Source organism: Egretta garzetta, unplaced genomic scaffold (assembly GCF_000687185.1).
Source record: "Egretta garzetta isolate BGI_Z169 unplaced genomic scaffold, ASM68718v1 scaffold170, whole genome shotgun sequence".
NCBI lineage: Eukaryota > Metazoa > Chordata > Aves > Pelecaniformes > Ardeidae > Egretta > Egretta garzetta.
The window spans coordinates 251448-273436 of record NW_009258380.1 but is presented as its reverse complement, the minus strand read 5'-3'; the positions used below and the strand labels follow the sequence as shown (position 1 = coordinate 273436).

The following is a 21989-nucleotide window of genomic DNA, read 5'->3' as shown; positions in this document are numbered from 1 at the left end:
ACAGGCCGAGAGCTGGAGCACGGAGTCTGGAGGAGCGCAGTTTGGCGAAAGACGAGATCGCGGAGCTCAGCTGCGGTAAGGGGGAACTTCGCTGGCCGGCAGCGTAAGCTGTGACACGGCGGTAAAAGCAGTGGCTCCTGGGGAGCGAGTGAGATGTCAGGGCTTGTAAGGTGTTAGGAGGGAAGCAAAGGGTCCCCTACCCAACCCACCCTAAGAATCCATATAGTAAATAAAGTAAAACGTTACTTCTCCACTGCAAATGTGGAAATGGCTGTATCGGCAGTAAAAGGCAGGGATTCACATGTTGCAGTCATAACGGGTCCGTCGTCCGCATCACCATGCTTGCCTTGTGCGGACGCAGCCCAGCGCAGCTCAAACAGGCAAACGGGCAGTCTGCAAGGCTGGCTTGCCTGAAGACTGGAAAGGGATGTTTAGCCCATGTTCTCATTTCCCCCCTTTCTTCTGCCACTGGTTCCAGAGAGCTAAGGCTGTAGGCCTGCTATTCTTCTTACTGCATAAACCCCAAAGTGATGATACCATAAAAAGGAGTGGCAAAAGTGCTTTTAAAATTATGTAAAGGGAGTTTGTTCGTATGTTGTAGCAGACCACGAGTTTTGCTGTAAAGTCAAGCCTGTGATCCCTTCCTACTGAGAGCGTGCTGTACTAAGTAGAGCTGTCTTTTTTGTCATCTGGTGAACATCTAAAGTGGTGGCATAAGAGGAAAAGGGCACAGCCTGGGAAATCAGTCTTAACTGCTCCTGTCGCCACTGGGAGGGGCAGCTCCGCCAGTATTAACCATCCCTGTACACAATCCAGAGGTGCTGTGGCAACAGCGGCAGGGCCTTCCCAGGCACAGGCATAGGGAAGGAGGCAGTGGAGTTGTCCTGGTTCTGCTGTTTCAGTCGCCTTCGGTGGGTCCCAGGTGGTTAGCCTTCAGAGCCCTGACGGGTTGCTTCTGTTACAAGCCTTTGCTATGTTCACAAAAAGTGAATATATATGTTAACAGTTCCTTGGTGTGCTCCTGCCTCCCTGTGCCGAGTAAGCACCCAGCTCAATTTCTCATAGCTCAATCAAAACCAAGCAGTAGTTGACTTAATTTTACATTTATTTTTTTTTAAAGAAAGGATTTTTATCGTACAATGAATACAGAAAGTAAGCTGTCCTACCTTACTCATATCTGGGTGAGTTCCTCACTGCTTTTTTTCCCCCCAGGTTTTATTGCCCTCATACATTTGTAAGCATTTGGTCTCTTAGTCTGAGTCAGCCTTGCACTGATTGCACTTTCCTGTCCCAGGGAAAACCTCCACCCAACCTCACAATAGATCTTAGATTCTGATCGGTCTTAAGATACAGTCAGCTCAGCAGTTGCCTCCCTTTGTTTCCAACATCCAGACCTTATGGGGTATAGTTAGCCTACACATCATTACGAGATACATGGCTGTCTAAATATGGAAGATGGAAGCCATCAGTACCTTCCAGCATAACACTCATAAACACGGAAAGGGTGTGAACAGGGAAGGGCAAAAACTGAAGCCATGAGATCATAGTTCTACTTTGGAGCCATGGTGACCTTTAAATGGCTGTTGCTTAACAAAAGGCAGCAGCTCAGACTTCACATTCCCAAACCGTCCACCAACACAGCACAGAAATTGCACTTTGCCTTGCAACAAGTTTCCAGAACTTCAAACATACAGGTGATTTGCTTCTTTCCCACAGCTTTCTTGATAAATCAGTACTCTTCTGAGGGCTTTGTTCTGATTATTACAATTGTAATACTGTAAGCAGTAATGACTTGTCTCCTTATTACCTCTGACTAGTTAAGTACTATTTCCCAATGCAGAGATGAGGAAGCCACGCAGTCAGTGGTTATCAATGCAGGGGGCATAATCTACGTCTTCTGACTCAGAGTCCTGTGCTTTAAACAACAGACCATACTTCCTTCTTCAACAAATTTATGGTAGTATCTGAGGGAACCACTTTAAAATAGGTTTCCCCTAAAATGTTTAAAGTAACGCAGCATTACAAGTTATAGCCATATTTAAGCATTACCAAGGCCATTGATAATTTTAGGTTAGATAGATCATTAGATGTCCCCAGTTTTCCTCTTTTTCCTAAACAACCATTATGTACATGTAGAGCACCACTGTTCTGCAAAAGCATTTCTAAAAGTCAGATTTGCTTTCAGTGTGCAAACTGGCTTTTCTGCATGCTTCATGGGTTTTGTCTATGATTTTTAGACGGAAAACTTTTCACTGAACTCTAATGTTCTACTTTACACTTGCTTTCTGTTCACAAATTCTGTGTACAGAAATTTCTTTGAAGCAAGATTTTATTCTGCATTTTCTGTATTTTATTCTGTAGATTTTGGTCATGCTGCTTTATCTATAGCGTAAGGATTGCCCTGTAGCAATTGCACTAATCGGCAAACAGATGGTATACTAAGCAAATCAAAAATCAGCAAAAGGAAGTGGTAAGGCAGCTAGTTGTTCATTTCATTAAATCTGATGGTCCTCATACCTAAGGCTTCACTCCGATCCAACCCCATTTTGATGCTCCTAACATAATCTTTTGGTGACATAGGGACCAAGCCTTTTATCACCATTATCTTTTGACCGTGAGTTTCAGGAGTGATAAGCATCAGTTGCCAAAATGAGGGAATGCAGAAAACAAGTTGTGTGTCAGAAGCAGCTCTGACTGGATCTAAATAAACCATCTACTCCTACTGCTCATTTAGAAGAAAATGTGAAATTCTTGTGACCTATGAATGAAATTTCTCCCTAACGGCCCATAATCAAAAGCACAAGGATGAATTCCTACTATTTCCTTCAAATTTGACACTACCTTCTGTTTCAAAACTGATAGAAAATATTACTCTTATTTTCCTCTATTTTAATTTGTATTTATTAGAGTTTTATATTTCTCATAGCTGAGGAGGGACCTGAACCAGAAGATACATTGACAGCAAACTCAGCTGGGCAGCAGCCATGCTTATCTTTGTGCTTGTAGAGCCGCATTCACAAGAACACTTGATACACCATCCTCCCGATGTTCCAATGCTAAATAAGGAACACACACCTTCAGTCTAAATTCCAGGTGTGATGCGGGTCAGGATGAAGAAAGGAGAGGCTGGAGAAGGGGGAAAGCAGGTCTAAATCCATACTGTAGGTACACTTACTTAGGGTAGGCACTGGTGTGTAGTGGTAATTGCAAGAAAGTTGGCATTCAGCCACAAGCTAAATAAGGATAGTGACTATGTCTGATTTTTGTTTGAGGAGAGGGTGCTGGCAGGACAGTCTAGAAAAGAAGGGCATCGCATGCATAGCTGGTGGCATGGAAAAGAATCTTGTAGATTAAATAAATGCTAAGCAGGAGCAGAAGTGGGGACCAGAGAAGGCTAAAGAGAAGATAGAGGTGAAGTAATATGAACGTAGATGAGATATGAAAGGGAGAGAGATTATGCAAGGCCTGGAAATTGTTGATCTAGGTAAATAATTTTACCTGCTGCATTGTAGATGGACTAGAGCAGAGCAACCAGGGAATCGAACCAGCAGTAGTGCAGTATTTTCCATAAATGGTTATAAGAACACTCGCTATTAGGCCAATTAGGCTGCGGCCTCGAATTTTCCTCAAGTCTCAGCAGCCTTCAGAAATATGCTGTATTACTGATCACATAATGATAGTGCCTGTGCTTGTGTCTCAAATGCACCACATAAAGAGAAAAACAGCTCTTCACTGTCCCACAACATGGTTTGTAGTAATGGGTCTTCATAATAAGCACCAAAAGCATTGCTAAATTACTTTCTTGTACCCTGCTAAAAATCTGTGGTAAAATTATGTCCCACTCAAAAGCATTTGTAAGATTTTTAAAATTTTATTTTTACGGCTTCTACTATTCATATCACTGTGGTTCTAAAAGATTTACAAAGCAGAACAGCTTGTAGAAGACAGCAGCAACTCTCAGTTCAGTAAGAAATAGCTGAGAGGCTATTAAAACGTGTTTCCCAAAAGCTGAAGGTCAGGATAAGCGCAAGATGTATAAATACAAACATATAAAATGCTTTTTTACAATGCACTGAATAAAACTGCTTGCTATTTAGCTATATTACCACAGTCCTGTATACCGTATGTTAGGGTACAGTCACATTCTGCCTCCGGGTACACACTATCTTCGTAAAAAGAGGCAGTGTTTACGTAGGTAATTATCCTGATACAAAGCAAAGCACAAATGTGCAGTGCTATAGATTTACTGATACAAGTCAGGTGACTAGTAGTCCCCAAAATGGGCACTTTAATCTGAATGAGAGTGTTTGTGAGGATGTAAGTTTACACCCTGTTTCCCGTATATTGGTTATGGGGCAACTATGGATAAGGAGAGATGGATGTAATGGAGAATATCATTATCATTTAATCCTAGGCAGACTGCACACCTATTATTTACTGAATCCAATCTTGCGTATAACTTTCTGAAAAATCCGAAGTCATGCATGAGTATTAGACTTAAATTTTGGCACGAAAACTCTGTAATCGACACATTATGGTGCAATGTTTATGGTGTGCGGTTTGAAAAAAAGTTCAGAGCCTTCTTCTGAAAGTCTGTTGAAAGAAGGAAAAGGTTTGTTCTACCTTTGTTCCATGTTGAACCATTGATGTTACATAGTAAATCATTAATTCTACTTTACATATATTAATTCTGGAGTTTTAAATAATTTTTGCCCTTAGGAATGGAAAACAAAGTACCTGTCATGTTGCATTAAAAGCAGAGGAAAAATCAAACGTCTGCTTTTTGTGATAATGGACTAACTTTTGCCTTACACTGCACTTATTCTTGCTATGAGTATTTCCTTGAACTGTCATAGGATTTCAGAAGCCCCAACAGGAGATGGGCAGTGTTCTAATGTTATCACATCTTTAATTAAAAGTTAAAAGAAGAAAGGATTCATGACCTTGAAACACAAGTGTTTTGCAATACGTCCTTCCCCTAGCTCTGCTGTGTTTTTACTGCTTCTAATTTTAAAATAATAAACAACTGAAGCTTAAGTATGTGATTCTTCATACATTCCAGAAGAGAGAAGTGGTTTTTATTTTACAAATTGCTCTTACAAGCTTGGCTAATTAAGCTACCCCCTAAGATTTGAAAGTCAGAAAGTTTTCACTTAAATTCTGTATTAATAATGCAAAGTAACAAAATAGATGAAAGATAACTGGGTAACTTTGAATCTCTTAATTATTGCAATATGGGGTATACCTAAAGCAACAGCTTTATTCTATTCACTTTAAAACATTGCTTGCTTTATTTAAAGCATTGCATTTCACATTTTATAAAGAATTTTGTCTGAATATGTCATCAATTCAGTCCAAATACTTTTATCACCAAAGGACAGAGTAGCCTTCAAAGAAGCAGAAATTAATATTTGTTCTTTGTTGGTATTTTCTGGTATGTAAGTCAATTTTATATTGGTTTTGCCTCTATATTCAATGCAAGGAAAATACCTTTTCCTGTTTATTACATTACAATTACAAGGCTTGACTAGAAAACTCCATATATAGTTTGAAGACTACTACGTTTAATACATTGAAGATATGAAAGAAAATAAATCTGGTTAATTGAGGAAGACCCTTTATAAGTCATCATCAACTTAGCATCAATTTCAATGGTACTTTATATTTGGAGCGTTTCTTATGCTGAAACATAACGTATTCAAATAGAAATAATTTTACAGAGCTTGAAATAGGCCTTGATGGAAGTAGGGAATTGGGTAGTCAGTCATTACACAGCATAACACTTGCCAGTATAGAGACATCATTTCTTGCTACATGGAACAAGCAGGACGGTAAATAAAATCCCGACAGAAATACCTTCTCTTGGTAAGTTTCACTAAAAACCACTGCTGAAATTCAATTCTGTTCTTCGTCAGACTCTTTTTTTATAGCAAGTGAGAGGTTTATCCCAGGAAGCAATCCTCTCTGTTGACAGAGAAGTATTTTATTTTCAGCATTTCAGGTGGCGTGTAAGTCACAGTTCAAATATCTAGGACTCCTTTACTGCACAAAGCAGTCTTGTTTTTTGAGACGACAGTATAAATGTTGTCCCTCTCGCGGGCTGCATACGTGTGCCCCAACAGAGACAAGCTTGTTGCTCGTGTATGAGGCGGGAAGCATCCATCCTTTGGCTGCAGGCGTGTGCTGCTGCTCGTATGCCTGTAGCAGCGGCCGCCCAAACGCGCCGCTCAGCTCTTCCCTCGTTGCTAGGCTATTTGCCACCTACTCACTAATTCAGGCAAACAACAAGACACTGTGCTCTGCCTACTCAGTAAAGGGACGTTGTGGGGTTTTGAGCCAAGGTGAATCGAAAGCCCGATGTGCTTTTGAGCATGCTCGTATGGGCTGGCTCTCTGTATCCCCATCTGTGCGAATTGCCATCGTCTCGCTGCAGACGGAGTCCATTACGTAAAAGCGTCTTACAGTCAGGGGAAAGGATTCGCCATTCCATGCTGGACAGAGCAGAACCACGCTGCTGGAGGGGACAGTATTCGGGGAACAACAGCAGAGGCCAAGGCTTAATTTTAGGTCCAAGGAGGATGACGAGCATATAAGGAGGAAGGCAAGGACCTGATTTAAAAGCTGTAAATTCAAGGTTTCTCCTTCTAACATGGGAATTGAATGAATCGTTCCCCAGGAACGCAGTCCAGGAAGAACACCTGTGGTCTTCTGGAAGCAACCCACTCCGGTGAACAACAGTCTGAGATCTTAGAAAAATGGAAAAGATCAAACAAAAGACAGAAGACTCTGAGACCAGGCTTGTTCCATGGTCCATGCAGGGAGGATTTTGTGACTTTTCCCAGTCCAAAACTTATGCACCTTAATGCACCTACTGACGAGCTTACGAAGAGCCGCCTCTAATAACAATATAGGGAATCCACTTCTGAAAGCAGTGAAGATCCTCATGTCCTGCTGTTAAACTTGTCTGTAATATGAGGTTTTTATCTTACACATTCCAAATATAATGAATCAGAACAAAGTTTCTCTGTTACATAATACAAAAAAATGCCAGTACAGGCAGCTGTTTTGCAAAGCTTGGTCCAACCACAAAAATTTGGGGATAAAGAAATGGCGACAGGACTTGCCGCCAACACTGCCAGAGGATTCCTCCTAAAAATGCTTGCTTAGCAATGTTCAAAGGAGAAAGGATAGATAAACTTGCACTGGTGCAGTCTACAAAAAGTAAGATGCAAAAAATGTGGTTTTATCTTCTATCTCATCATACTGCTGGCTCTATATGGCCGTATGTGGTGCAAGCAGGCAACAAAATCCAGCATTAGCAGTGTCCTTTTGAACAAAAAAGGCAAGGGGAGGATGATTTGATCAAAGGCATTTTTACCATACATGCCTGTTTCTGTATTTTTTCTTCATCAAAGGCGGTAACTGCGGCTCCAGTTGCTTCTAATTGTGGTAGGACATCCATAGGACATCAGTCTGACCCAGACATTAAAGGGGAGAGTTTGAGAGACACTGGATGAGCCAGTTCGTGTTGTGAGACTGCACTTCAGTCAACACCTTTGCAAAAGTTCCATAAATTAGGGCAGATTTCAGTGCACTATTTGTTGTATATGATTCATCCCAGCACGAAGTGTCTGGACATGGCTTGACTAATGCCAGTACCTAAAATGTTACTGTATGGAATTTAGCATGCAAATTATGTGCTACAAGCTCAGGAGATTATCCCTAATACTTCATGAATTCTCAGGTCGCGCTGCCTGATGTTCCCTCTGAAGGTCCAGGAAGTTCTTTACTGTCATATACATAGACTGAAATTTTTGTAATGACTCACTTTTAGAGGGAGAAAAATCCATTTTCTTAACTGGTATTTTCTTCTGCGTAATCAGACATTCAGCCGATTTCTATATGCAACATTTCTTCCATTCACGCTGACTGGCATACACTGTAATGTTGTGTTCCTTTCAAAATAGTATGCCTAGCAACTTAACACTGTTTCCTCTCCTTTTAGATACAGAGATGTTGACATACACAAATAAGATATTTCAGGCAACATGAGACAGTATATTCCTGCTTCAAATATTATGTTTAAATGAATGCTTAATTACTACCCATTCTCCATGCAAGCACTGACAGGCTTCTCAGCGGTCACTTTTGCAATCAGCTGGCACTACCTAACAAACTACTTAGCTAGGAGTTTGACGATGACTGGGCATAACTAATATTAAATTGTCCTTGGAATCACTCTAGGTACAGGAAATGAATTTCACAAACAAAAAAAGTGAAGACTGACCGCTTCTTCACCCATAGAATCCTTCGTGCTTCTGTCACTCTGATAACACCAGATGTGCAGGTGTCTGTCCCCTTTCAAGCTTCTGGTTTTGTGTATCCTTTGTGTACCCCTATGCCTACATTTGTTTCTAGCATTTGCTTCCTCCACTTTTCACAGGGTTCAAAAGAATATGCTTTGGACTGCTTAGCTAGATGTGAGTCAGCACAGCAGGTCAATTCATTTTCCCATGGCATGTTTTGTTCCACCTCGTGGCTGCCGTTTCTTCCATTTCGACCTTACCAGTATTACCTGCTTGGCATGGCAGTTTATCAGTGACTAACGAGCTACCTATTTTCAGGGATGAAACAGCTAAAGAATTTTTTCTCTACTATGTAAATGATTCAACATGATTTTTCATTCAACCTACCTAGAGTTTATATGCTAATTATTTAAATGTTCTGTTTTATTGGCCAGAAATGTATGCAGTGATTCAACGGTAACCATCTCCATTTGTGTAAAACGCATATAAGGTCTAAATACACTCATATCGAAATATGTGCCCAAAAAACAGCTCAGTGAGAGATGGGAAATTTTGCTTGTGATGCATTATCTGTTAAGAACAAAGATAGAAGTTAAAGATGAAACCTTAAGGCTCACCAGAAATTTTTTTCAGAAGTGCTATAGTTGTACCCAGTCATTTGCACTCTTGGGCTGTGACAGCATGGCAGCACTGTATCTCATCACTGACAAATTAAAAGTTTGCTCCAACTCATTTCCCTGCCTGTTTTCTCATATACTCACACAGAGTAATAAACCATGTTTGAGAATGGCATATTAGCCAGGTTATCTGCAGGGAAATAGAGGAATTAAGAATGGTAACTCTTTAGGAAATGGAAAAGGGAATGCTGTAAAGAATGGAGGACTGTGGGCGATTATTGCAAGCTGAGGTGATGACTCAGAATACCTGTGAAAAAGCATCACGCTTGGGGTGGCCTGATTAAGTTGAGTGCAAAATGTTTAGGGCTTTTACATATTCAATGAGGAACACAGGGAGTGTGGTTTTGTTTGCCATAATGCCTAGTAAATAACTATACGTGCATGTAAGGGTCTTTGCAAAGATTTAGGAATGCTTTGTAAATGTTAAGTTAGGCTTAATAATAACTGAAGCAATTATATATTAATAGACCTATCTTAAATATACTAGAGAAGTTATTTGCCAGAACTCTCATGTCAGGCCCAGGAGAAGAACCAGGGATTTCTGTTTCAGTAGAATTCATTAACATACCATGCCTTTAGCTGTTTCTGTCTCTCTCCTTCTCTTCACGTTCCCGAGAAGAGGTCTTTCCCAAAAATGAAGAAATTACCAGGCTGATAGTATTTGCTAAAGATCTTTCCGTGTGTGAGCAAGCATGAAAACAGTTTGAGGTGTGGCCGAGATGTTCTTTAGAACTTGTCATGCATAGTGCTGAAAAGTCCTACGGGAAACATGGCAATTACGGTACAAGTTAGGGCAACTCTTAGGGTAGCTGGAATTTTTCCAGGGACCAAACTGGCCTGTGGCAGATTTCAGAATGGAGATTAAGTACGTATTTCTTGCATTTGCTTTCTGCTCACCTGAAAGGAACTAAGCTGTCTGACATCATCTCAATTTTCTAGTGTTGTCATTGTTACTGTGCTGCAGAGGAAGAACACAGCTGCATGAATTACTGTACAAGCAAATAAAAAAAATGTTGTCTGAAACAACATACAGTTGTAAAGAGCCAACAGATGAGGACAGCTGGAAATGTACACAGTTACAGTGTAGAGATTCCTGATGTAGCCCCACCAGAACTCGTTCGCAAAGCAGAAGCCTCGAGAAGCACTGCCCCGAGCCAATTAGCTCTGCATTACGGCGCAGAGGTAGCCATCACACCATACTGTACAACCCACAACATTGTGACTATCAAGGAACAAAATGCACTTCTTCCCTTCTATCCTAAAAATTCACTTACAGAAGGGAATGAAAGAACTTTTAAAAACAATTACCATGTAAATCATGTTTCTACCCTTACACTCGGCACTAAATAAATTGGGGATACTGATACAAGTGATAGGGAGCTCATTTTTTCTAGCCTCAAGATAAAGCTAAAAGTAATAATATTCATGCCACGCTTTTGGCTTATTTCCTGAGAGGAAGAGTGTATCTCTTGAATCTACTACCAACTGCAAATGCCACGCTGACAAAATTCATCTCTCGGTGTCAAAAGGTTACACTGTACAAAGCTGTTACGTATTCATTTCGTATTGGATTTTCTCCTTGTTGCAGGATCCGCTCTCTACTTTATGACTACTGACACGTGAAATAAAATACAGTGACCAGAACGCTTTTGAAATTAAGTCAGATTTTATTGTCTGATGGACTTTTGTCAGAGTGGGGAAAAAAATAGAGCTCATAAAACCAAGTGCTAGCTAGTGGTTATGGAAAGAAAGTCAATCTGCAATTAAACTATAATGGTGGTACATTAAGTAGGAGTGAGTAATGGTAGCTAAACTTAATTAAAGCTGGAAATATCTAAAATATCAGTAACAGTTTTATACTGAAACCATATGATGAGTTTTGGCTTGATTACTCTCAGAAGGCTGTACAACCCTTCAGGCAAAACACCTGCTGAGATCTATATGCTTATGAAGAGAGATTACAGGCACATTTTAAACCTGATAAAGACTGTCTGGATTCAAGCAATGATTGCACAGCCATTGCCCGGTTCTGTGAGATACCGTGTGCATTCTTTTGATGGGGTATGCCTCCTTGTGGAAAAATACTGTTTGGATTAAATATTCATTTACATGGACTACTGGACGCAATTATGGCTTGGGAAAACTTTTTGTGATAGCTGCGTTCTTGGCTTTCCGTGTAATGATCATGTCTCGGCATGGAAGGTACAGAGTGTACTTGAAACTGTGTTCTGTGATCTCGGCTGCTACCGCCATGTGAGACTGTACACTGCCTGAGGCCAGGCACCCCCTCCGTCCACTGCCAATTCTTTACACGCACTCCGAGGCACTGAGAGCGTAACCTAGTTCAGCTATCAGGGGATCCTCCTCACGCGTCCACCAGTCCGTGCAATGAGGAGGCCTGGGCTGATCTGCTCTCCAGCGCTGCTGCTGGGACAACACAAACCCTACAGGGCCACGCCGCACCCTGCCGCACCAGCGCTCACCTTCACCCGTGACGTGCTCCTTCAGATATTCTGTAGCACAGGTGGGATATTCAGCTGTCTTGTTTGCTCAGCTGACTACACCATCACACCAACCGGACACGCGAGAGGACAACACACCACGCTCTGGCTCCAGCAGGGCGCCGAGCCTGGTGACTGTTGGAGCCAGAGCCTGCCTTGCACCTACAATGACAAAGGAAAAAGCAGTGTTGGTGGTAGAGAGGCACAGCCACAGCAGCTGTACCTACATTTTCACTTTGGCTTTCACCTACCACTGCAGACCTTCCTCCAGCAATGCCAGCTGAACACCAAACCCTGGGACGCCAAGCACTGCCTAGCAAGGCTCTCTAGAGCTGACTCTGACAGGCCCTGGCTGCAACTTACGCTACTAAGAACAGCAAAAGTATTTTGTATTGAATAACACTCCTTGAATAAAATTCTTAGCCTGGACAGGAATATGGTCACATAACCATACAAATACCATGTTTCCTGAACTGGTGCCTTGGAGGCAGCTTTTGGTTTGCACAAACCCACATCTTTAAACACATAAGGTTGCATAAATATGCACTCAAAAATGCTTTCAAAGCCAAAAGGTCTGATTTCTTTTTCTGAGATAACTGTAGCGTATCCCTATGTATGGACATCCCTGTAATAGTCTGGAAGCACCCTGCAGTCTGCAGCGTGAACATGGATAGAGTAACCTCAGATGCAGCGCAGACATAGCCAGCGTATCTGTTTCATTTTCTAGGCTCAAGTTAGCATTTCTTGAAGCAGCATCTGGTATCGATTGCATTGCCATCATAGAAGGAAAATGCTGCCAGTCTAATCTGTCCCAGTGAAACCCAGAGAGCACAGTCTTCGTGAAACTTTCAGGATCCCAGGGAAAGAAAGTAGTGCTACAAAATGCCGGGAATGTTGCAACTTCTCTAAAAGTCTTCTGAGGTAGCAAGATCTGATTGATTGAAGTGTTTGCTTGAAGAAATAAAATGAATGATTGGGAAGCACTTTCCTTTCATCATACATACTTCAGAAAAATGAGATCGGGAGAATATACATTCTTATCCTCCGTTGAAGTACGTCTCAAATTTTTTTTCCAGAAATACATATAACTGGATGCTAGTTTTGAAAATGTCATCATGCCCCAAGATTGCTTTCATAAATATGAGGAATTGTAGCCATTGCCAAGATGAGTTTCCTTCCTATTTTTGGGCATACTTCGGAAGTTCATACTTAAGCAACACTCACTGTGCTCAAGGGAAGCTGTATTGAGGTAAGGACTGACACTAAGCCTCACCATAACTGGATTTTCTGGATTTCTGAATCTCAACCCAAGTCTACAGCTAAAGTTTTGAAACTAGTCCTTAGACTTGTAATGGTCCACAGCAAAACCACAGAGATGACTAGAAGTGAACTGTGGGTGGAAAATCAAACTGTTGAAATTTTAGATGTTGTCATTCAGGTCCATCTCAAATTTAAATCTGTCGTTCAGATGACTGGTTCTACTGCTCTTACTCCTCCTTCACCATGTAGCTTTGTGACAAAGGTGGGATACAAGTTCTCCTACATTCAGTACCAAATGTTTAAAGCATGTAGGACAGAAGAACACTTCCATTCTCGAACACATACAGCAGCATGGATTTTTACACTTCAGAAAATGAGAGGGTATATAAGGAGGTGAGAAACTAGTTTATTTTAATTGCAACCAACAAATCAGAGACCGCACACAGACTATTAAATCCACAGTACAAGGACCCTGGGTGCAGTCCCCCTAGCTTAAAATCAGCCAACATGTTTAATGTAAGCAGGTACCTAAATGGAACGAACTTGAACTCTGGTCACAGATGATGTTTAGCTAACCACTCTCACTTTTACACATTCTCAGTTTCCTACGAGTGTCTGTGGTGACATCCATTAGAATGAAGGCAGGGGAAGGCTCAGATATCCACTGCGAAGATGCCCGTATACCGTGCTGGGGGTAGGGCTTTGCATCTGTTGTCACATCGAGCACTCACATGCTTGCTCACTTACACACTGGGTGTACGTTCCGGAAAATCCATAGCACGGGATACGTTTATATGCAGAAATTTTTTATTTAAATAAGCTGCTTCTTGTATTTAAATGCTGGCAATGAATACAAGAATGTTTCTGCTATGAGTCATACAATATTAAAAAAAAAAGGAATTCATAACTGAGGCGTCACAGACACTACTATCGTTGCTCAGTTAAAAGCAGACTGAAGAGAGTCCACTTCTACTGCCACAAATTCGCATTATATTACTTGGGATTTTATAGAAAAAAAAGTTATATTGTTGCCTATATTATGACATATTTTTCTTGATTTGTCTGTAACGAAATAGTCCCCCAGACCTGCAATGCGGATAAGTGAGCACTCTCAGTGGGAAGAGAGAGGCTCCAAAAGGGGAACAAACCCCCTATTCATAATTTGACTCTAAGAAATTTTGTCTGTTCAAAGTGCCTGTGTATCAAATCTGTACATTCATTTCTCTAACCATTTCCATTCTAGAAAGATGAAGTACCTAAAATTGTTACTAAAATACTGCTAAATTTGCACCTAAACATTGTTTTATGAAAGTCCTAACTGCAACTTTATGGATTAAGGTAAATGAATATCAAATGCCTTATATATATGTGTCAAAAGGCATCTGCAAACGTCAAGAATTAATGGCTGTAGAATTTGTTGGGAAGTAAACTGAAGATCTACGTGGGTTCAATAAATACCAAAGAAAAGTTAGAAGTTGTGCACGTTTATACAACAATTTATCACTTAAGGTCTGACAATTACATACATTTTAATTATAAGAAACTTCTACTCATTTCTATTACTTCAATTAATTATTGTTTTCACATACTTCTTTTGAAGAATAAATACCAAAGAAAAGTTAGAAGTTGTGCACATGTTTATACAACAATTTATCATTTAAGGTCTGACAATTACATTACATTTTAATTATAAGAAACTTCTACTCATTTTTATTACTTCAATTAATTATTGTTTCCACATACTTCTTTTGAAAGATCCCATCAGTACACATCACCCCAGTACCTCAACCGCTTCCTGCAAATAAAAAAAAGGAAAATAGCAGGCCCAATCCCTGATACTGGTCAGGGGCATAGGATCTGAACCTAACTTTAGTTTTCAAAAATTGCCTGAATTTGAGTTGCTTGGAGTTTTGTTACTTGTTTCCCAGTTAGATAACTATATGTGACTAAATGCTTTATTTTCTTGACAGAGCAGGCTATCTTTTGATCATTAAAACACTATCAGTTCAACTACATCTAATTTAAACAGTCCACTTCAGAACCCACAATGATACACATACACAAAAGCCACCTTACTGCCTCCCCCCATAATCTACCTTACTTTCCCCACTATTTTACTTGATTCACAGTGCTATTCTTTTCAGAGCTGTATTTATGGCTATTCTCTCATTTCAATTTTCATTCTAAAATGGTATCATTCACTCCTGGTTGGAAGATCTGGATGGGCCATCACTTTAGCCATAGGAAAACAGGGAGGATCGGTGCACCCTCTGTATTCTTAGAAGCAACCTTTGCACTCCCTTGTATCGGCTCAGCCTCTCTCACAGGAGACATAAAGAGCCAGTTGCAATGACTGCACCGTGTTGTGCAAGAGGCTTGCAGGATTTGTGGCCGCTGCTGTAGTCCCTGACGCTGCAGATCCACATCTTTTCCCAGGTGAGGCACAGGAGGTCAAGACTTGGGGGCGGCAGAATGTCTGAAGCTCTTTTTCCAAACCCTTGGTATTCCTTCTGGGCAGAGCGGGTGACAGTTCTGAACTGCAAAGCAATGTGGTAAAAACACACCCTTCTTCGGCATAGACCCATAATAGTGGGTGTTTGGTCAAAGCTGCTGATGGCTGTAATAAGTACAGTCTGCTTTAAACTGCACCATCAAGCAGCACCAGCCCAGATACAAGAGATTCTAAACGGTTCTAGACAAGGGCAGGAATTTATTCTTTTCAGGGTAAAACATAAATCATCCATGACTTGTTTTTTTTTACCTAGAACACAGACGAATACTTACTTTTTTTTTCATACGCATATGGATTTACAGAAATTCCCCCAAAATACCAATTGACATTTGCATCCATACCAAACCAGGAGGTTTCTATGTGAGAAGGTTGGACAGCCAAGCAAAAAATACGATCTGCAACAACTGCTAGCTCGGCTTCTTTCTTTTGCTGCACGGCGTAATCAGTAATAGATAGGGTAGGTAAAGTTTTCCAACGACATGCCTTTGGACGGGAAATACTTGCAAAGATCTTCCAGGAAAGCTTACCACGAGAGGGAGCTCTCAAGCAGCCAGACAAGTTTTTTTCTTTAGAAACTACAGCGGAAAAGCATGTCAAAACTAGGCAACAGCCAAAAAACTCAGGCAGCCTAATCCCAAAATGTAAATGCATACAACTCTTTATGAAAAAAAGGGTTTTAAACTACAAAGCTGTAACTTGATGTGTGCATTAAGCTGTATGTATGTAAGGAAAACTTCCTCTCTGTCTGAGGAAGAACCCTGCAGCTTCTTCCTACCTGAGAAAACCTTTCTTGATCAACACTGGTAAGGTAGGAGTTACTCAAGTAATAAATCACTGCTGAATCTGGTCCTATTTATAGCAGGGTTTGTGTTACAGAAAAAAAAGCAAGCCAAACCAGAGACCAACAAATCGGATCATACACGTTTTTCCCTTTCCCTTCTAAAATTCCCATGCAGAGAGAAGTGAGTTGCTTTGTGTGAATGTGGGCAGAGCCTGCCGCTGCACTAGTATTACTAGAAGTACCAACACACCACCTGGTTTAGAGAGTTGTTCCTCTGTAGCAAGAAGGATACCATTCTTCATGGCTTTTTGCATTCTTCAGCCCAATCACTGTCTTGCAAGCTTCCTGCAGATAATGAAAATGCCATGACTTGTTTTGCAAGAACAGAGCTTTTGCCCGTCCAAGGCCAAAATACACCCAGCTACGCGTCCCTTGATACTGCTGTGCAGTACACTGCGTGCTCGCTAGTTTTTACTTTTCAGGTCAGATGCATCAAATATTTTGGATCCTTTCCTAGTTCTTTTCATACTGCTGTTACAAACAGTAGCACGACAATACAAAGGTAATTGCATCTATATTGAAATAGTTCTCATGGGTGTTTTAACCAAGAGTTTAATCAACTTCTTAAGCTTAACAATTTAGAAAATTTTGTATTGATGGACTCTTACGTTGAGCTATTGCATCCCAAATTTTTCCAGCATGACACAAAATCATTATACAGCAACATTACACAAAGGTTTTGCACAGAACGCTGGCATATCATGTTCCACCACAGACATTTAAAGATAGAAAAGCATAATTGATCCGGGTCTAGCAAACTAACCTGCTGCACAAAGCAGATGCAATCATTCACTTGAAAAACCACAGTTAAATACTTCTACCACTAGAGACAAACATCTCTGCCACTGTACAAAAATGACATAAAGGATACTAAGTTACGTAGCAGTGCTCTGAGTAATTATAGAAGACATGACAGACTAACATGATAAAAGAGAAGTGGCCACTTACACGTTAATCCTGACGCTATTTTCTTGAGCTGATATTATTCTATTTCATTACGCATAGTTTTTCATTCGTTCTTCCTTCTCTGTATCACACGTTTCAAGAAAATTAGCAAATGAATCATAAAAGATTTATCAGGATGAATTACTTAATTGCAGTACCTGCATGTTAAAACATATCTGACAATAGGGAACAAATTAATGCCTTGGAGTAATCCAGTAATCGGGCATCAGCCTGACCCCCCTCACTCCCCGTTTCTGTAATCAAATTGACTCAGTACACACAAGAAAAATACCAGACTTCTGGTTTCAACTTCTGACTGTTTTATAAATAAGCATATGAAAGCAATCTACATTAAATATGTAATTTCAAGAACATCCATGGCACAAGCCAAAACGTAGCAGAGTTCACCGAGTACATTTTTAATACAGTTACATCTAAGGCCTTGTGAGAAAAATGGGCAATACTTCAACTAGCTTGATGCATATATTGCAACATTATCATCAGAGATTTCCTTCGTGAATGAATTGATTTACATTCAGAAGATATTTGTTACTTCGTTATTCTGACATTCTTCATTTCGGAGGGAGGAATTCAAAACAGTGATAAATTCAGTTTGAAAAGATAGACATCATCCTTTTACAATTAATGTAAGAAAAGATGCGAAATAAATACCTACGTGACACAACACGGATAACAAAAGAATGCCACATTTCTGCTTAAAATAGCACAATATGACACTACTGTACCTCCTGATGGTAATAAGAAAAACCTCGATGTACTGACCTCCAACCTAGAACCAAATAAAAGCCTGCGGTTATCCCAGAATATATTAAAAGGAGGTGGTATATGATTGAAGGACACCACATCCAAGACATAGTCTGAACATTTGCTTCAGGCCACCCAGGGTGGGACATGATGTGGAAGTGCCGTCCCAGCCGCTGAGGAATCCGACAGGAATGCAAGGACGACTTTCTCATAAATTTCTTCAGTGTCAACTTAGGCTACGTCAAGTGTAATTTACGGGAACTTTCTGAGTGACTCATGTTTAAATTCACTCTATTTTTATTATTATAGCCTGCACTTGCTATTTCTGATGAAGAGAGACCTTTTAATCAGAGAGTTTTTAAGGGATTTTTACAGTTCTTTCAGTGATGGGATCACACCTTCTGTATAGGAAGGATTTTTCAGAGGGGGAAGTCAGCCTGTGGAAGGAGCTTTCTGCTGGAACGACTGACAGGCCCACTACAGAAGATCGATAACTGGTCTGACTGGCATGAGGTCTCAGCCTGTTAAAGCTACGGCTAGGAGAGGAAAGAGGGCAGAAACAGAGCCTGAAACACAGCACGCGCTTTCTTATCAGCCAAAGGAACGAAGAGCACGGCATTCTCCCTCCCCAGCCTGTTCTCGGTACGATTCTCGCCTTTTTCAGACCAGGACATCACATGCGATAATTGCGCAGCACACTTGGATGGGATGGGGGCGTAGAAACAGGTTTGGTGTGCAGTTCAGGTTGGAAATGCGCCTCACTGGATTAGTGTCGTTTACCTCAGGCCCTGCTGTAATCGTGCTGGTTGCTAGCAAGTCATATTGAGAAGACGGAAGGAAATTTTGATTCTGCATTCAATTACGGGGTTTAATTGCTCTAGAAAATATTATGCATTGTACAAATACACGAGAGTAGTGGATTTACGCTCACATGCTTCCGTATCAAAAAGAAGATTGCATTCCAAAGGCAGAAATCTCCTTAACTGAGAACAAGAGGCTTTAAAAGGTCTTCGGCTTGAATGAAAACACCCCCTCCTTGGAGCCTAGCCCACATCCCTAGGTATAAAGTCCACTAGGGCTTTGTGAGAACATCTCAACAACAAAGCCGCGTCCTTTGTCCAAGCTGGGGAACCACTCTAGATTCGACGTTGCAGTGCTACTCCTGCCTTGCTAAAAAAAGAAACGAGCTTACAGAAGCTCGGTTTGCCAAATCAAAACGCTGTTTGTTTGCAGAGGAAGAAATGATCCAACATTTATTGATCCCACACAAAAGATAATTCTGTTTGGTGCTAGGATGTCAAAGGAAATTGCCTTGATCTTATCAGAACACCTCAGCGATAAAGGCTACCAATTTTCCAGTGTTGCATCAGTGCCCATACAGTCTAAAGGCACTCGTTGTGGCAGGTGGTTTTACAGGATGAAATAAAGTAGTCTAATCCTTTGATTTTACAGCGAGGAAATTATTTTCTCCTGTGTTTTCTAAGAAAGCACTTACTTATTATAGGAAATGGGAAAAAAAAAGCCACATATCCCAGCATGGCTTTTGGCCCTTGGCATAGCTTTGTGATGTCGTCCTTGGGTTGACAACATAGTTTCGACATTTCAAGTGTGTATCTTAACTATACTTCACCCTTCTCCTCAGCTTCAATGCTATTCACAGCAGTTAGACTACTTAATCAGTATATGTGCTTTGAATCAAGAGAAATTCAGAAAAGCTAGCGCCGTGAGCTTTCCCCCCTCTTTTTGTTTAGGATTTTCTGTCTTAAGAGATTGACATTAACTTGGACTATAACGAAGGGTGGATTTTAAATTACCTGGCTTTTTTCAGAAAGTTTGGTGGAGGAGAGGAAAGAGGGCAGAAACAGAGCCTGAAACACAGCACGCGCTTTCTTATCAGCCAAAGGAACGAAGAGCACGGCATTCTCCCTCCCCAGCCTGTTCTCGGTACGATTCTCGCCTTTTTCAGACCAGGACATCACATGCGATAATTGCGCAGCACACTTGGATGGGATGGGGGCGTAGAAACAGGTTTGGTGTGCAGTTCAGGTTGGAAATGCGCCTCACTGGATTAGTGTCGTTTACCTCAGGCCCTGCTGTAATCGTGCTGGTTGCTAGCAAGTCATATTGAGAAGACGGAAGGAAATTTTGATTCTGCATTCAATTACGGGGTTTAATTGCTCTAGAAAATATTATGCATTGTACAAATACACGAGAGTAGTGGATTTACGCTCACATGCTTCCGTATCAAAAAGAAGATTGCATTCCAAAGGCAGAAATCTCCTTAACTGAGAACAAGAGGCTTTAAAAGGTCTTCGGCTTGAATGAAAACACCCCCTCCTTGGAGCCTAGCCCACATCCCTAGGTATAAAGTCCACTAGGGCTTTGTGAGAACATCTCAACAACAAAGCCGCGTCCTTTGTCCAAGCTGGGGAACCACTCTAGATTCGACGTTGCAGTGCTACTCCTGCCTTGCTAAAAAAAGAAACGAGCTTACAGAAGCTCGGTTTGCCAAATCAAAACGCTGTTTGTTTGCAGAGGAAGAAATGATCCAACATTTATTGATCCCACACAAAAGATAATTCTGTTTGGTGCTAGGATGTCAAAGGAAATTGCCTTGATCTTATCAGAACACCTCAGCGATAAAGGCTACCAATTTTCCAGTGTTGCATCAGTGCCCATACAGTCTAAAGGCACTCGTTGTGGCAGGTGGTTTTACAGGATGAAATAAAGTAGTCTAATCCTTTGATTTTACAGCGAGGAAATTATTTTCTCCTGTGTTTTCTAAGAAAGCACTTACTTATTATAGGAAATGGGAAAAAAAAAGCCACATATCCCAGCATGGCTTTTGGCCCTTGGCATAGCTTTGTGATGTCGTCCTTGGGTTGACAACATAGTTTCGACATTTCAAGTGTGTATCTTAACTATACTTCACCCTTCTCCTCAGCTTCAGTGCTATTCACAGCAGTTAGACTACTTAATCAGTATATGTGCTTTGAATCAAGAGAAATTCAGAAAAGCTAGCGCCGTGAGCTTTCCCCCCTCTTTTTGTTTAGGATTTTCTGTCTTAAGAGATTGACATTAACTTGGACTATAACGAAGGGTGGATTTTAAATTACCTGGCTTTTTTCAGAAAGTTTGGTGGACTGTTTACAGTTCTTGCTACTCCAAGAGCTCAGTATCATCTACTCAGTTCTTTTCTCTTTAGCCAATCTTCCTAGACCAACAATTACTTTTAAGACTTTCACAGCAAGAAATTTACTTTTTAAACCTACACTACCAGTGAATCAGACTCTAGTGCAGTGAAAAAAAATTGAACAATGAAGTTTTATTTTACTGGTATTTATTTTTCCATTTCCAGCAGTTTCTCGAGTCCTATTTGCAATAAAATCAATGCGTAATTCCATACCAAGTTTTGATAATCTATCTTCGTAAATGGCAGTGCACACACAGGACAAGAGCTATTTGGCTCCATCCAAAATTACAGTTCTTCATGTGTTCACAGGGAAATCCATTGTGAAAAGACAATGAGCAGTTCATAATATTTTGTAAAATTATAATAAGCTCAAAGTACAATACATACATTTCTGCTTTAAAGGCATCTATAATCTTTTTAAACTATCTTTATTATTGTAATGCCTAGGGACCAATCAAGCACGGGATCCCAAATTTGCCGTATCACACCAAAATCAACAAAAGGCTGCTTGTGGTCTTGCCTTCTGCTATGCCTGTGGACAGAGATCTCTTTTTTTGCCCGATCAATTCCCTGAACAATTCCCTCTGCAAGGTCACACAGATGTCAGTGCACGGGACAGAAAGGAAGTGCAGAATTCCTGCAAATGGGATTTGTGAGAAGCAAGCAAGTAGGACCACTGTAGCACCAATTTAGTTCGATTTACGCTGCTGTGAAACTGCAATTTGCAGGCGTGGTTTCTCAGTCAGTTTATACCTGTCTCAATCCTGCAGCCAGACTACCTCACTTTCCTGCAGTCTCACCCTTCCCCAGCGTTTAGGCAAGCGAGACAGCCAGACTGTGCTGTCTTGAAGCTAAGCTGAGCTTTCATGACGCAACGGCTGTCCCACCAGACCTCATCTGCCCCCATCTAGCTTCTGGCTGTCTGCTTCTACTTTCCCTGTGCCAATTTTGGCACTTGCTTAACCTCAGAGTGAGGCAATTGAGGAACC

The 21989-nt window shown here is 40.9% G+C and overlaps 1 protein-coding gene across 1 annotated transcript in view; it reads right to left on the bottom strand.

The window, feature by feature from the left end:
- LOC104128275 (programmed cell death 6 interacting protein) overlaps window positions 1-6420 on the bottom strand; it is a 41246-nt gene extending 34826 nt beyond the window's left edge. The window contains 1 exon segment of the mRNA XM_035896570.1: window positions 6308-6420. Coding sequence (XP_035752463.1) covers window positions 6308-6420 — 113 coding nt within the window.
- Between the last annotated feature and the right edge of the window lie 15569 nt (window positions 6421-21989).